This window comes from Perca fluviatilis, chromosome 7 (genome assembly GCF_010015445.1).
Source record: "Perca fluviatilis chromosome 7, GENO_Pfluv_1.0, whole genome shotgun sequence".
NCBI lineage: Eukaryota > Metazoa > Chordata > Actinopteri > Perciformes > Percidae > Perca > Perca fluviatilis.
This window is the reverse complement of record NC_053118.1, coordinates 23,599,437-23,616,825: the sequence shown is the minus strand read 5'-3', so window position 1 is coordinate 23,616,825 and position 17,389 is coordinate 23,599,437. Positions and strand designations below refer to the sequence as shown.

Sequence of the window (17,389 nt, the reverse complement as noted above, 5' to 3'; positions counted from 1 at the left end):
AAAAAAAAAAAAAATTTTTAAATTTCTTGACGTTGGTAAGACACATGTAGTGGCAAGTTGATGCAGTTAACACATGTGTTGGCAAGAGGGAACATTGATGTAGAGAAGCCATCATCTCCTTTGTGAATGAACTGGTCAGATGCTCAAGTTGTGAAGGCCAATATCTTCTCTAGTTTGGATGGCCCTTCTTCTTCTATAAAAAGAAAAACATTATCAGTGGTAGTTGGTCCAATTAATATGTATGTGAATCATCTCTAAAGCAATTAACATCAGCTGATACTGAATAAATTGTCCAGTAAGAGTATTTCACTTCTCAAAACCAAAGCGTCCTAAAAATCTGAATGCCTCTTATAGCAATTCAATTATAACAGGTCTTTCATCTTTCAACATTCGCAGGTTGCTTTGTGATAATGTTATGACTACCAAGAGAATAAAATAAAAAGAATGATACTAAAAAAAACAGATGACCATTAAACCATTAATTACCCTCTGCATTTTGGAGATAGTCCCTCCAGAAAGTAACGACCATCTCGTCAGCAGCTCTCTTGTTGCTCCCTTCTGGAGAGAGACGAATGCTGAAAAGATCATCCACAGCTCATAGCAGAACAGGGGGGGCTGTCTCTGGATGTCGTCGTATTTGGTCCTGAACCCAAAGAGTTTTCAGTCCTTCACAGAATCTGTACAAACAACATGGAATAATTGTGCAATCCATAATTCAATTGTACAATGTCAAATTGTCCCTTGGTTTTATACAAACACAATAGATTTTGTGAAGCTAGTCTTACACCTTGTTGGTCAATGGTTAAAATTATGACTCCTTTTTGAGATTGATCTGACTGTACAACAACTAACACTGAATACCTTTGAAATGGACTTTGAACTCTGTGGATGACCTGAAACATGACAATTTCAGCAGATCCCTGTCTCTTACGACGTACTAGGCCTCAGACATCCTGCATTGGCCAAGTAGTCAAGCAAAGGTGCATTTGACTTTTCAAGGTCCTCAAAGGGTTGTACATTGCTACAATGCGATAAATAAGAGGAAAAATATGCTTTGCTGTCGACACTTGTCCGTTGAATAGTGGTGGCATTCAAACTACAACATAATATGGAAAAAGTGGGCTGATACTCCTTTCAAAAGGGAAAACAACAAGAGAACCTTTTAATGTAAACTAATTCAGTATAACATTCAAAATCTATCAACTGACCTTTTGACTTTTTCCAAGAGTTCTGTGTCAGCTATGTCTGAGAGAGGAAGTTTGGTGGTGGACCGCCATGTACCAAGCTCACAGCAATGGCTTTGCCAGCAATGTATTACCAGTCCTCTCTTATAGCTGCAAAACAATGGCATAAAAGGAAAAACAATATTGATAAATACCACATTTCGCCAAACAAAAATGGCTGTCAATTAAAGGCCGGGTCTCGAATGATGACCAGGGCCGTGGTTGACACAAACAAATAAAAAGCTAGGTGTAAAACATGAATGGAGAAGTGAGCTGCAATATAATATGCATGCCAAGGATGATGTACATTTCCAATAACTTAATCTAATAAATTAAGCAATATAATTTTGCTTGGTCCGGGGTGAAAAATACTGACTTTTCCTTTTCAGTGTGACTATCCAAATTCAGAAAACTGGATTGTATAGTACCATACATGTTTCACAAGATGACAGTAGCAAATTTCAAGGGCAATGTGGGAATGTTGCAAATCAAAGTTTTGCACAACACATTGCTGCAAATGTTTCATGAGAACTGCAGAGGGATTTTAATTGAAAACAGATACAGAACACCTTTTTTTTTTTTTTAAAAAAAAAAAAAAAAAAAAAAAAGAAAAAAAAAGGGAATATAAAAAAAACCTTCATACTAAAAAAAGCTTTTTGAATATATCACCACAATAAAAAAAAAACAAAAAAACCAAAAACAGCATAAAAAAAAAACATTTTTAAAAAAAAAATCAAAAAACACAAATGTTTGTAATAATCATGAAAGTAAGAGGAAAAAAGAGGCATTTACCTGACATGGCTCTGGAATGTGCTCACCAAAGCCATCCCTGATGCGTTCTAAAACAGTCTGGTGGTCCCAGTCCTAAGGATCAGAAAGGATGTGTCCATGTTTGTGTAACCATGATTTTGGACCTTGTTTGCACACTACTCAGAACACATGAAAACAGCCAGTACAATAATGTCATACTGCTATAGGAAATACAATACAAAATACTAACCACCACCCGCTATCAATATTATATACAGTAAATAATGGGTAGTGGTTATCAATATCAGTTATATTTAACCCATTAATATTCAGATTTTATATATATTCATGTAACCAATTTTATCACTTCAAGCCCTGAACACTCTTATATACGTGATTTCTCTCTGAGCCATAAATCTACCATGAAAAACCACGTCTGCCCTTCCCTTTAACACAGACTCATTAGATATTGTAGGCTGTGGACAGGGCATGGAAGGTTATAATTTGTCAACTGAGGTGACAATCGCAAGGTCAGAGTTCAGCAGCCACCTTGAAATGGGACTGGTGTTTCTGAGTGACATAAATGTAACGTGAAAAGGGGATATGCAATAAGGTCATTCCTTTATGCTGAGACATACAGTACAGGCCAAAAGTTTGGACACACCTTCTCATTCAATGTGTTTCTTTATTTTCATGACTATTTACATTGTAGATTCTCACTGAAGGCATCAAAACTATGAATGATCACATATGGAATTATGTACTTAACAAAAAAGTGTGAAATAACTGAAAACATGTCTTATATTTTAGATTCTTCAAAGTAGCCACCCTTTGCTTTTTTGATAACTCTGCAAACCCTTGGTGTTCTCTCAATGAGCTTCATGAGGTAGTCACCTGAAATGGTTTTACCTTCACAAGTGTGCCTTCTCAGGGTTAATTAGTGGAATTATTTCCCTTATTAATAAAAAAGCAAAGTGTGGCTACTTTGAGAAATCTAAAATATAAGACGACATGTTTTCAGTTATTTCACACTTTTGTTAAGTATCATATTACATACATATGTATTCATTCATAGTTTTGATGACTTCAGGTGATACGATGTAAATAGTCATGAAAATAAATAATATAACGCATTGAATGAGAAGGTGTGTCAAAACTTTTGGCCTGTACCGATGAGAGAAATAAACAAAAAAAGGCATACATAAAAAGTAGTTTTATTTATAATCAGTATTTTTTACTAAAGTACTTGACTCAAATACTGATGAAGGATGTATTTAATCACAGCAGTAATATGCAGTGAAGATCATCACTGGTAAAATGTATTATTGCTTCAGTGTGGGGCAGAAAATAACAGAGGATTTACAGACTGTAACAGTCTGTAACAACAGACAACAGTAACAACAGTCAGTAACATTAGTTTAAGATATGGCACTGTTCAAGTAAACAACCAATATGGCCAAATAACAACATTAGATTATGCTTGGTGTAACAGCAGTGCAGAAATGATGAAGAAACATTTAGTAGAGGAATGCTGGTTTGTGTATATTTATTGCTGCTAAAAACACAAGAAGTGAAATGTTCCTACAGTCTTAAAAACATCAAGTCAATACACACCAGGTGAAGAACAGCTGATTTTACCACCTGCTGACGTACCACCACGTGAGGCACATTGCCGTATGTTACCATAGCAACCACGCTACAAACAATACTAAGTTAGCTGCTGGCACTTACATGCACCTAATTCGACAGTGTACCTATCTAGGCCCCCTGCAAGAACTATGCCAAGTTTGCAGTAGATCTGAGACTCTTCGGGTATTAGGGTGGTAGTGAGCGGTCTGCGGTAGTGAGCGCATGTTTGTAGTGGAGACACAAACAGCTAACTGTTTAGCTCACTACCATGCCTTGTTGCGTTGCGTTGGATTAAACAATAATTTAGAAAAAAAAACTATTTATAATTACCTTTTCCACCTCGTGGCTGATGTCCAAGAGATGAAGCGTTGCTCACACTGGAGCTGCAGTTGGCAGTGTCATGCTGCTGTGCTGTCCGGAGGGGGAAAGTGACGCTATGTGACTGTTCAGTGTGTCGCGGCTTGAAGTTGCAACGGTTCTGATGGTCTCCCGCTGACGCAAGTACAGTGTGAAGTAACGCTGCTGCCTCCGGTTAGGCTGCTTGCAGGCTGTTGGGCAGACATTAGTGTTTGCGAACAATATGGCTGACGATCAACACGTGAATCGCGCTGTGAATTGCGCATTTTTGTTGAACGGAAGCCCTTCCGGTTTTACCGAAACACCTCTCACACACTATAGTGAAATCCTTTCACACATTATAGTGAAAACTCTCATATAACCAAGTGAAACACCTCTCACACACTATAGTGAAATCCTTTCACACATTATAGTGAAATATTATATATATATATATATATATATATATATATATATATATATATATATATATATATATATATATATATATATATATATATATATATATATATATATAAAGGTTGGCCATTCCTCAGGCTTTAGGCTGGACAGTCCGGCTAAGCCTGACACTCATTTTTGCCGGACATGCCTAAAAACCAGAGGGGACGGAGTCTTCTCTGTAGTAGCCCCCCAAACTCTGGAAATCCCTCCCACCCCAGATCAATTTATGTAATACAATTGTTAGTTTTAAATCAAATCTGAAGATGCATTTCTACTCTCTTGCGTTTAAATTCCTTTGATTCCTAATGTTTTTTTTTGTTTTGTTTTTAAGATTCAGAGCTATGAACTGAACTCATCTTTTTCTTATCCTTTCGTATTTACAAATGTTCCATTGTTGTTTTATTCTATGTTACTTTATTTGATTCTACTTTTGCCAAAATGTATTCATGGTACCTTGTTTACTTGATTAATGTATCTTTAAGGTATACTGTTTATGCCCTCCCTGCTCTACCTGTAAAGCAACTTTTTGGGTCAACTGTTGTTCATTTAAATGTGCTATAAAATGACTTTACTTCACTTTTGATAAAATAACAAAAAGGTCCACCTTTTGACAGATTAACTTGTTAGTTTAATACTTATTGGCAAAAATGTGTGTCAAAAAGCCGTGTCAAAATAAGTAATTTCATTGGTTACATTTTCTTGTCGTGACCTGCTAATTTTAATATTCAAATGAGCCATGTGTTGATTACGCCATAACACCGCTCACGCTGTCAATCAAGCTCTCTGCGACAGAACGTAACGTTAACTAACGTCGGTTGTTGGACTGAAATTCTGAAAATGCTCATACTTATATGTATCTCCAGATAAAAACATTAAGAACAGTTTCTGTATGATGTTTATTAGACGTATGTAATCTGAATTGGAAGGCACGTTGTCATAAGCTGTATCTTGTATATTTATTATTAGCTATGTGGTATGTGTTTTTATGTAATCAGGTGGAAAAGATAAAATAAGATATTCTATATTTGTCCCACAATAGGAAAAGTCCAGTGTTACAGCAGCAAAGTGGATAGAGAAAAAAACAGTATAACAAAACAGTAAGAGTAGGACAATAATAAATAACAAATAAAAACACTATGTACAAGAGAAAAACAGTAAGAATCCACAAACAATAGATAACAGAAATAGTAGCATCAGCAGCAGTTGCACATAGGCAATATATTGCACAGTGAATATGGAATGGTATTGCACAGTAGTTATTGCACATTGTTATTATATATAAATATTATATATATTCATTAATTATTATTATTGATGCCCGAGCCACCATAGTGTCCCGGTAAGCAGCATTAAAACATGAAAATATATATATGAAAGCGTTTCACTTGTGATGTGTGAGAGCTTTTTAGTAGCGTTTATGAGAGCGTTTCAGTAGCATTTATAAGCGCATTTCAGTATTGTGCGTGAGAGCGTTTCAGTAGTGTTTATGAGAGTGTTTCAGTAGCGTTTATGAGAGCAGTTCAGTATTGCGCGTGAGAGGGTTTCAGTAGTATATATAAGAGCGTTTCACTTGTATGTGTGAGAGCGTTTCAGTAGTGTATATAAGAGCGTTTCACTTTTATGTGTGAGAGCGTTGCGTTTCACTTGTATGTGTGAGCGTTTTCAGTAGTATATATAAGAGCATTTCACTTATGTGTGAGAGCGTTTTCAGTAGTATATATAAGAGGCGTTTTCACTTGTGTATGTGTGAGAGCGTTTCACTTGTATGTGTGAGGCGTTTCAGTAGTGTATATAAGAGCATTTCACTTGTATGTGTGAGAGCGTTTCAGTAGTATATATAAAGCGTTTCACTTGTATGTGTGAGAGCGTTTCAGTAGTATATATAAGAGCGTTCCTTGTATGTGAAGGCGTTTCCTTGTATGTGTGGAGAGCGTTTCAGTAGTGTATATAAGAGCATTTCATTTGTATGTGTGAGAGCCGTTTCAGTAGTATATATATAGAGCGTTTCACTTGTGTGTGTGAGGCGTTTCAGTAGTATATATAAAGCCGTTTCCTTGTATGTGTGAGAGCGTTTCAGTAGTGTATATAAGAGCGCGTTTCACTTGTATGTGTGAGAGCGTTTCAGTAGTATATATAAGAGCGTTTCACTTGTATGTGTGAGAGCGTTTCAGTAGTATATATAAGAGCATTTCACTTGTATGTGTGAGAGCGTTTCAGTAGTATATATAAGAGCATTTCACTTATGTGTGAAAGCGTTTCAGTAGTATATATAAGAGAATTTCACTTGTATGTGTGAGAGCGTTGCGTTTCACTTGTATGTGTGAGAGCGTTTCAGTAGTATATATAAGAGCATTTCACTTATGTGTGAGAGCGTTTCAGTAGTATATATAAGAGCGTTTCACTTGTATGTGTGAGAGCGTTGCGTTTCACTTGTATGTGTGAGAGCGTTTCAGTAGTGTGTGCGAGAGGTAATTCTGAATAATGTCCCTGACGGCCCCTCATACATGTGCTTCTTTGTCTGATGAGGCAATGCCTAACACTGGGAGTTAGGCATTGCTGTTGGGAAAATACAACCAGTAATTTTGTTGTAGTACACGTTAAGATAGGTAAACTTGACCAATGTACAGCCGCTGCATCCTAAACTTGTAGTCGATACGGTTAATTTATGACAGTTTTACAGATCTTGTTTATAGCATAATACAAATGTATATTAACAGATGTAATATATGTTCTTACCACATTTTTGTATGATTCTTTGGCAGTTGGAAATAAAGGACACAAATGTATTTATGCTATTATTACACTTCTCAGTTCAGGTCATGTGAAATGAGCTCAAATGGTTTACACAAAATAAATGACAAAAGTCAAAAAATTACAATTAACTTTTTCATTTTCAAGGGGTAATAAAAGCAGACGCACGCACGCACAGAGGTCCAGTAACAGGTATTGTTTATTGGTAGTACTGCATACATGTACACAGAGCACTTCCACTTAGCCCTTGAGAGAGCAAACCATGAGGAATACCTATTTTCAGGTAGTTAAGTTGATTAAAGCTACTAAAACTATATCATATTCATGAAAAAAATAATTTTGATTGTAGTACAAAGTGGAAAAGATAAAAAACTAAAACTTTCAATAACTGGTAAAATGAACTAATTCAAATACCAGGCTTTTTGAGTGTCCTTTGCTCGATGTGATTGAAGCCTGGATTAAACATATATGGTAAATAAACTAATAACTACTAATAAGACTGAAATATATATAAATGAAGTGGACTGATGCTGACATCCCTCCAAATCATATCACTAAAGTTAAAGCACCGTTTGAAATACATCAAGAAGGCAACATTTCTTTTTTTTTAACCCAACAGATAAACTGTCCTAGTTAGAAGACCTAGCACAGATTACTGCAGGCTGGCAGATTTGCACAGTTTCATTAAGGCCGGGACACATATAGCCGACGGGCGACCGTTGACAGAAAACCCCGTCGATATGATCAGTCGCGTCCCCGAGGTCCAAAAAACTGCCACAGAACAGACCAAAAAGACGAGAGGAGACGAGACGTAATACATCTCCATAACAGCAGGCGGCGCTAATCTGTAATGTTGCCCAAGTAATGAAAACCGGCAGCTGATTGGACGAACCCGTCACATGGGTTTGTTTTCTCCGGATATTGAGAGCCAGACTGTCATGGCGGCCGTTCAGAATACGATCTCATATTGTACTAAAATAGTTCACTGAAACGTGTTTCTGAAAACATTTTAAGCGAGAAGTAGGCCATGCAGTTGCTGAATCTGTCTTCATTTCAGCTCAACAAAAGGTCAGTTTAGAGGATTTTCATCAGATTTTGAGAAACTGTAGTCACCTCATTGCGCTCGTCATTTCCGGGTGAGTCCCGATTTCCCTGCCGCCGACCGAACATGTCAGGTCGGCCAAAATGAATGCCGACAGCCCCCCAGACGGACGACGGCACGGGACACACTGAACAGATTTGAGTCACTGACCTCGCCAGACTGTCCCATAGCCGATAATCGGGTTAATGTGTCCCGGGCCTTAGAGAATACATACTTCTACTCACAGCAACAGAAAAACAACAACTGACAAACACTACTGACATGGATACTCTAGACAGCCCATGCTCACCACTCACACATACAACATGTTTTTGCACATTCAATGTCCAGAACGTAAACTGTCCATCCCCATGTCTTCACATGACTGATAGTGCACCATTGTTTTGTAAGAAAAATCCTCACTTTTCCCATAGTCTTTTTTTACTTCTTACTAAAAGAGGTCCAGGTATTGATTTCAGTGAGACGTTATCAATGACAACGATGCTGGTGTCCCTCTGAAGTACGCACTGAATCACTCACGCAGGATGTTGATAGAGGCACAGATCTTGAGAGCAGGACCCAGCTTGATATTCATGGTGGAGATGAGATGGTCCTCTCGCAGGAGCATCAGAGCCTGCCCGTCTATTTCCTGTGACAGAAACTGGGCAGCCAACTCTTCACAGCCTGGACACCAACCGACAGAAAGACAGGAAGATAGAGTTAGATAAAGAGAACAGGAGACATGGCTATGGCTTTCAAAACTTATCTCACTGAACACCAACCTTGAAGTGAAGAGATAAATCTGAAGACTTCTTCCACACTCCACTGAGCAGGAGTTGCTGAGAGAAAGTTAGCCCCATCTAGTGGGAGGCTACCAGGAGCTGAGCTGTCAGACGGAGGAGCGCTGCGCTCAGCTCTAGAGCAGGAGTGTGAAGAGCTTGGGGACAGTGAAGGAGAATCGTCCTCCTCTTCTTCCCCGTCGCTGGATACGTCCTCCGAGCGACTGGACTCAGAGTGACACTACGCCCACAAAAGTGGAGAAACAAAAGCCAATGACAAAACTTCAGAGAGTAAGCTGCATTTGTGGATAATGACATGATATATAAAGCATTAGGCAGCCATTTTTCTACTATCAACAATTTAATTCCATGTATTGCCCAACAATACTTTCTGACTACTGTCTGTGGTACTCAAGCCAATCAGTTTTCCCTGAAGATGTAAATATTTATAAAAGACAGATGACAAGTACAAAGTATCATCTTTAAAAGAGGTTAAATAATGTTCTCCAGCTGGGCACTGTAGTTTTCAAAAATCACTCAGGAGTAAATGGTGCATTTGTTGGACTATTTTGAGCTGCGAAATAATACACAATTAGGACACTACAGTAGCAGGAGAGTGTATGGGACTCAAACTGCAGTGCCTGTGTTCACTCTATTGAGGAAACATGTCATCCAGTGAAACATTGTGGCCCATTTTAGAATTAGAAAAATATAGAATATCAACAGTCTCATCCTCTGAACTACAGATCGTACCTTAACAGATAGATGCCTGCTTGAAATGTTATTACTAGTGATATTAGAACTGCTCCTGCGAGAGGGGCCTCTTCGCCTAGCGGCGCTCTCAGTGGGTGCTGGAGGCGGTGCCAGCCCTGCACCACTCCTCCCTCTGCTTGTCTTGAAGTGTTGGCTGCAGCTCACATTATACCTGTGGATCCAGGAGCACAGTCAAAACTCAGGAAGACATTTCTTAGACTTTTGTTTGGTATAGTCTTTGACTGGTTTCTTTATTAAATATGGTTACCTAACCTTAATGTAAAGCACAGTAGAGTTTTTGGTCACCAAACAACAAACCAAAATAAAAACAATGCCGAAACGGAAAGCTAAAGAAAATCGTACCTCTTGGCACAAGTATTTGAACAGAACCTCTTTGATCCTCTGAACTGGCTGGCTGGGGCAAGGCTTCCACAGTACTCACACTTTAACACTGAAGAGGAAAAGGGAGGGATAAACCTACATTACACATTTATGAAATAATGATTATGCACACAGATTCATGGTATCACACTTGATCCTTAAAAAAAAGAGAGCTACTTCATCACTTACATTGAGGTCCATTTTCAGAGCGGCCAACCAAGGCGAAATCTCTGTCTTTGAGGAGTCCAGCAACCTTTTACATCAAATACAATAAGAAACGTTTTTACAAGGAAAAGTGCATAGCCAGAGTATTTCAAAACAGAGATTCGATTCATTGCTAAATCTATGTCATCACAACAGTGCACACTTACAGGGAAGGGCTCAGCTCCCTCCTGGATGACAAAGCCCTCTATGAGGTGGGTGAGGACTTGAGGTTTGACCACTGCCTGGGGAACAGGCGCTCTGTCTTTGTCCCCATGCCCGACTCTTGACAAGGGCAGAGGCAAGGACAGGGTGGGAGGGGATGAGAAGGCAGCTGCTAAAGGAGGAGCTAGTGAGGATCGAAAGAAACGGGGAAAAACAATGAGCTTTCAAACAGATTTCTAGACTTAGTTACAATTTTTTTTAATCTTTGCTTGATTTGGAGAGAGTAAATTGACATACCCGAGTCCTTTGTCGGGGCAGGGGATAAGGGAGGAGCAGAATCTTTCATGGGTGTAGAGTCTGAAGATTCTGTCGCCATCTCATTTGGTGCGTCACTGTCAGATTTTCTCTTCAGAGAACCAATAGCAGGCTTTATCTAATGGTATGTGGGGGGGAAAGAACTGTTACAATACTTGACAGTTATCCTTAACACCAAACCAAAGAAGTGTCAGTGTCGCTAAGTACGTCCTTTCAATGGTTGGTCTTACCATAGCGCTGTTGTTGGAGACTGTGTTAACATTTCCGCCAGCTGTACTTTCCTGGGCCGTGCTGCTTCGTGCCAGTGCCAGGGCCACAGCCTGTGCGTTTCCTGTTAAGCCCTGCCTGGCTCCCACAAGCTGCACAGGGATGTGGGGAGTGTTGTGCTGGGTGTTGCTAGGTGGAGCTGGGAGAATGGGAGGTGGGTGTCGAGGAGGCAGCTGTACAGGTAAGCGTTGTCCTTGAGCTGTCTTGGGCTGGATTGGCACAGGTCCTTTTTCTGCAATAGTGCTGGCCTGTTGTAGGGGCTGCACCACCAGAGTCTGCGTGTTAACGTTGGCTTTTGGTGTCACTGGGCCAATAGTGTAGCCCTGGGTGGTGGGAGGAACATTTGAGGTGGGCACCAGGATCATGGGGGCAGCAGAGGAGGACAGGAGGAGTTGGGAAAGAGGGAGTGCTGGAGAGGAAGTGGAGGAAGGAGCTACAGAAGCAGCAGGAGTAACATTCTTTAGAGTCATAGTGTTTGCGTTGGACTGCGGAGTAAAGTTGGTTTTGGCCATTTGTTGCTGCTGTTGTGGTTGCACTTGCTGCTGCTGAGATGTCTGGGCAAAAGTCTGCTGCTGCTGCTGCTGTTGACCAAGAGGAAATCTAGCTATATCTTTCCTCTCTGGAAGCTCAGCCTTTACAGCAACTGCTCTAGGAGCGGAAGCACAGTGTAAGGCCAGATTCTGCACCTGTAAAATTAAGAAAGGAACAGGTTGTGGTGAAATGCATTTGAGAAAACTAGCAGAAGTGTGCTTTGTGGTGTCAAATAGTCTTCCCATGACAATTACATATCTGAAAACTATCACATATCTTAGACTGTATGACTTTAAATAGCTCAGACCTCACATTAATGGTAATTGTACTCAAACCTGATCATTGTCAGACTGGGCTGTGGTAGGTGCGATTTCATGCTGCTGCTGCTGCTGCTGCTGCTGCTGTGTCTGGGCAACTGTTGCTGTACCACCAGGCATGAAGATGAGCTGAGAGGCAAGGGGAGCCCTGAGAGAGCGGTTGACCTATGTGAGGAGCAAGACAGATGGTCAACCTTAAAATAACAAAATATTTCAATGATTGACTCACAGATCACTTAACTACATGGTATAATCTGTGCATCATTCGTTCATTCATTTTTCAAAATAAAAGCAGAAAGCTAAAAAGCTAAAAATTACTTGTTTTCTCAATACTCGTTTCCAAAACCAAAATGAAAAAAAGAATAACGACATGTTTTTCCAATTTCCGATTTTGTGCTCAAATGAAAACTGGAAAAAATGGATAAAAAGCTTTTCATCCAATTCTGATATTTTCAACTGACGCAAATTGCATGACGCGGAAGTGATCTCTACTTGGACGCTATCAATACATGTAGGAACAGACGGCCCGTTATTAAACTATTGAAAAATAAGTAACATTTTACTGAAAATAAATCAGTAAACACAGTGGAACACAGAAACTCTCCAACATATTTATATAAAGTGATTCACCGGGTTAAACGACCCTTTTGTTACAACACTACTGGAAATGTGTGGATCACATCAGCTGTGCAGGTGACAAGGCCCAATGTGAATAATAGCCCCACAATATGAATACAGTTTGATTATAACTTTTATTTTGTTAGTAACCGTTATTGTATAATTGAAATATTAAACTTTTCATGGGATTTCCCCCTTTCTGGTCTATATCCTCTGCTAAATTATTTGGAGACAGTGGCCAGTGGAGACTAAATGTATCCCCCACTCAAAAGGTAGCCAGAAAAAGTGAGCGTCTTGCAGCAATGACAGTTAAGTTTTAGGCACCAAAACAATTACTTAAGTTTAGGAAAAAGATCGTGGTTAAAACACTCCCGAGGGAACAAACAAGCGTTGCCTGGGTGAAAGTAAGCTATTTTGTTTTTGCCGCAAAGCGAACTCCGCTCTCCGCCTTGAAAGTGCTGCGTTTTATGTTGACACCACGTTGCGCTATTTCATTTTGAGATTATTTTCCATTGGATTCTGAAGTTCATAAATAGCCTAAATGTTTTGGCATGGCTGGCCGAGTGGAAGGGGGATTTAATTCTTGCATGTTTTGTCGTGCATGATCAAATATATATTCATATCTGATAGCGTCCTATGGTTCTAGTAGAGATCACTTCCGGGTCACGCAATTTGCATCAGTTGAAAATATCAACATTTTATGATCCGCTCGTTATTAGTTGTTTTTCATTTGAACATCAAATCGGAAATTGGAAAAACAAGTTGTTATTCAAGTATTGAGAAAACAAGTCATTTTTTGCTTTTTGCTTTTATTTAAAAAAAACGAATGAACAAATGATGCACAGATTTGGATTACTTAAGAATTTGCCTTCAATGTTTGGTGTTAAGTGCTCATTTTTTTTTTTTTAAAACCCTTCCAAGACATTATGCTGTTTCACTGATTCTCTTGAGATATTTTCTGTTGATAGAGTTCAGTTTATGTAGGTTTTACCTTATGTATACTTATAGAGGCCATTGCTGCTATCTTCTGTAACTGCTCTTAGAGTAGTAGTAGAGTCGAATGCACGACTCTAGTTATCAGTAGCAGGAGATACCAACCCAAGAGTAACTCACCAAATCAATAAGCTTTCACAAACAGAATAAAGGTTGAATTATTATATCACAAGAATTGGTGACACAGACATGCGCAATAAGCCTTTATGTATTCTATTATACTCATAAATGGACACAGCGCATGTTAATTTTTTAACTCACCCTAAGATACATCTGTCCTTGTCCTGCAGAGTTTCCACCCAGCAACACTGATTGGTTGAGAGCTGTTGTTGTTGCAGAAGTGGCTGGACCGTGAGGACGGGGATTGGTCATGGTACCTCCCGCAGATGTGGTGCTTAAATTGACCTGGGAGAAACAGAACATTTTAGATTTTTTATCAAACCTACCTTACTATTAAAAAAAACTAGCTGTGTAATTCGTAACTCAAGCAACTTACAACAAAACTTACAGTGGTGGTCGTCTGGGACATGCTGTTACTTGGGGTATTGGACTGACGACTGGCTGCAAGCGTGGCCTGGTTTAAAAAGAGAATGAAAGGGATGTTGTGTAATGCTTCTGTTTATCATATTTTTGTACTGCCTGCCTTTTCCTGTCATAATTCTGGTTACCTGTTGCACAGCAGCCAAGTTGTGGAGTTGTGCACTATTGATCTGCTGCTGCAACATGAGCTGCTGGAAGTACTGAGCTGCATTTGGCTGTCTTTGCAGTGCTTGGAGAGCCTAAACAAACACACACACACACACACACACACAGATACATGTTGTTTAAGACTGATGCAAAAGTCTTTATATTTAAACAGTATATTATTAACAATTCAAGATAACAAACATTAGCCTTTTCATCGCATCTAGGCAGTCGTTTATGCACACCTGTACAGCCTGTCTCTCATATAGAGACATGTGGGCTATCTGGGGTGCACGAGAGGTCCCGCTTGTTTGAGGATTTCCATTGGTGGTGCCTGTGTTTTGGTCTTCACCTGCATCCATGTTTGCTGCTCAAAACACAGAAACCGCTCATCAAAAGTAGTTGTGACCAAACGCTTATGTTGTATACACAAAAAATATTTCTATGAATTGCAGAACTTCTAACTGAAGATATCTTAGCGTGAAGACTTGTTAAACATGCGATTTAGCACCATTTACTGGTAGCCTAGAAATCTAGACGCAGCCAGGGTCAACATCTTGATGTGGGTCTGGCTTGTCAGGCTACACAATTAAAAATAAAACATATAAAGACTTAAATCATCAGTTACTAGTTAAGTACATTACAACCAAATTCGGTGTCAACTCAGTAGGTTTCAAATGTCTAATACTGCTGACATTAAAAAGGAGACTTCTTTTAATCTAGAGTAACTTAACACTGCTGTAATGCACAACATTTCCAGTTCTCTGATTGTTTTTAACAGAGTTAACGTTAATGTTAGCTACTTATTCTTTCAGCGGACCCATAAATCACAGCTTGCTACACCCCTGCACAAACAGTATTTTTAACTACTTATGAGCGTGCCAGACGTTATTACTATACTACTAAAAATAGAGGCATGTATGTGTATTGAAGCATTTTCATTGGCACTTGTTAACATGATAAATGAATACAAGAGAAAGAACAACATGGAGGAAAGCTCAAAACACCAAGAAAGAAGCTAGCCAGCTGTGGCTACCTACAATGGACTTTGCTTAACAAAAGTCTGACATACCATAACTAAAATGCATTAACGTTTGTAACGAGGATAGAAAAAGATGACCGAGTTCAGAAACATTATATGAAAGTGAAAAATCTGTTCGTTTCGTATAAACACTTAATAGTAGAAAATGTTCAGCGTTAATTCAACATAAGCTAGATAGGCTAACTAACTAGCAATGCTAGCTTCTTACTGCAGGCAGAAAGCTAGTAACTACCTGGCTATTACGCTTGCACGAAGTCAACGTTTAGTGTTTTTCGGCGTGCTTATGTGTTTACCTCTCCTTGGTATTTGTGTCCTTCACACGTAAGTGCACTCAAGTTTATATTGCGATGTTGGCTTTAACTGCAAACAACGATAGCCCTTTTCAGGGTTTTTGCCTCCAACGAAACTCCGCCTCTTAAATCCCTTTCTTCTTCTTTGTGTGTGTTGGCGGAAGGCAAACCGAGGTTAAATAATGCATACCGCCACCTACTGTATCGGAGTGTGTAGATCCCAAACACACTCCAGTGCAGTGGAGTCTCTGAATCAGAATCAGAAAAGGGTTAATTGCCACAATAAGTTGCACTTACCTGGAATTTGCCTTGGTGAATAGTGCATACATAAGCAAACATATTAAACATGAATATGAAATAAACAATAAATACATAAACAATCATACATACAAAATAACAGTTTTGCATAAGAAAAATAGGCTGAATGGGTTGTGTGCAGAATGTGTAAAAATATACACAGTATGGGCAATGGTCAGATGTATGTATGTACTGTATGTATCCTAAAAAGTGTTATTAGAGATAAGGGACATGTGTGATAGGACGCTACTCTGGCAAAGTAACTAGTATAAATGAAAGTTGTTTAAACCATATGACAACAAATTGACATAATTTCAGCTCCACCTCACACCTGCAGGATAAGACTTACATGCTAAGCCCTTAAAACTATACAGGTGTTATATTTATTTAAATGCCAGGGGCTATATCTACTTGCCTACAACACTGCAAGTTTGCCTTATTTCGTCATTACATCAATTACCTCACCCCCATGGCAGATGTTTCAATTTAAGAATGAAGACACTTTACACTAAATGACTCATACATTTAGAAATAGTTTAGTGTAGAAGTGGAGTGTAATTTATGATTTCTGTTAGTAGTATTAATGTTCTTTTCTGTTTCCCAGCCAAGTTTTTCTCAGAATAAGGTTTCTCGGTATTCCATCTTGTAAAGGGGTCATTGCGTGGGTGGAATATGGTTTCAAAAAATATTAAAAGCAAATGTTCAAATGTTTCTTGGTTTGAAATAAAATTGGTAAACCTGATTATTTTTCATTTTTCAACATTTGCCAAGCGGTATATGGTCCAAACACTACTCAACATTAGCAAATATCTTAACCATGAAGTTAATTTAAATATAAATTATTAATAAAAATGTATTGTGCATAAAATGTTTTTATTAAAACATGTCACATTCATTAAATTTCCAAAGGTGAGTGCACTTAGGTGTGTACTAATTTCACCACTACAATGGGCATACATAAACTATTTTCATCTTTTATTTTTGATGGAATCAGAAAACAACAAAACAGTTGGTAGATTGAAATCATTCTTGAAACAAACAGGTCATTATATTAATCTAGAGGTTGTTCAGTTCACTACAACCACAGGTGTAACCTTTTCTACCAGATTGTGATCCAGGATGTGAATCACCGAACTAAGCAAAGAAATGTCAACCTAAAAAACACAAAAAGCAAGTGATAGAAACAAAACAAACCTAACGTAAGTGTACACTGACAACAATATAGTAACTTGATACACAACTGAAACTTCCTAACATAATTTTGCCCTCAAGGTCAAAAATCCTGCTTTAATCCTTAACATTGCAATTTCTAAAAAGTATTATCAGAGCTGTAACATGTTTACAACCATAATATATTGATACAGGAAATGTATAGAAAATAACAGTAAGTGCTTTCATTGTAGCTCTATTCTCCTAAAGAAGCAATGCATCAGGCATTAAGCGGCCTTAATATTTGGTCAAAAGAAACCTGCACCGTATGTTTTGTGTGTGTGTGTGTGTGTGTGTGTTTGGGTCTGTTTAACC

At 38.7% G+C, this 17,389-nt stretch overlaps 2 protein-coding genes across 3 annotated transcripts in view; both read right to left on the bottom strand.

Annotated features, from left to right (window-relative positions):
• Positions 1 to 8,329: 8,329 nt before the first annotated feature.
• On the bottom strand, positions 8,330 to 15,724 carry phc1 (polyhomeotic homolog 1). Of its 2 annotated transcripts, none has more exons than XM_039804699.1 (14): positions 15,572 to 15,724; positions 14,482 to 14,603; positions 14,221 to 14,331; positions 14,049 to 14,126; positions 13,814 to 13,957; positions 11,960 to 12,106; positions 11,057 to 11,779; positions 10,809 to 10,944; positions 10,517 to 10,695; positions 10,335 to 10,398; positions 10,128 to 10,215; positions 9,765 to 9,936; positions 9,015 to 9,252; positions 8,330 to 8,916 (listed from the first exon to the last, which is right to left on the bottom strand). In XM_039804699.1, the coding sequence occupies exons 2-14, from the start codon at positions 14,596 to 14,598 to the stop codon at positions 8,765 to 8,767; spliced, it is 2,349 nt and encodes a 782-aa protein (XP_039660633.1). In that variant the 5' UTR covers positions 14,599 to 14,603; positions 15,572 to 15,724; the 3' UTR covers positions 8,330 to 8,764. The 2 variants fall into 2 exon arrangements, with proteins under 2 accessions (XP_039660633.1, XP_039660634.1); XM_039804700.1 differs by having other exon boundaries at positions 14,061 to 14,126; positions 15,572 to 15,723.
• Positions 15,725 to 16,823: 1,099 nt separating this feature from the next.
• Positions 16,824 to 17,389, bottom strand: part of m6pr (mannose-6-phosphate receptor (cation dependent)) — a 6,142-nt gene continuing 5,576 nt past the window's right edge. The window contains exon 7 of the mRNA XM_039804697.1: positions 16,824 to 17,389. This exon is cut by the window's right edge and continues 1,694 nt beyond it. The gene's annotated coding sequence lies outside the window, so the exon portion shown is untranslated.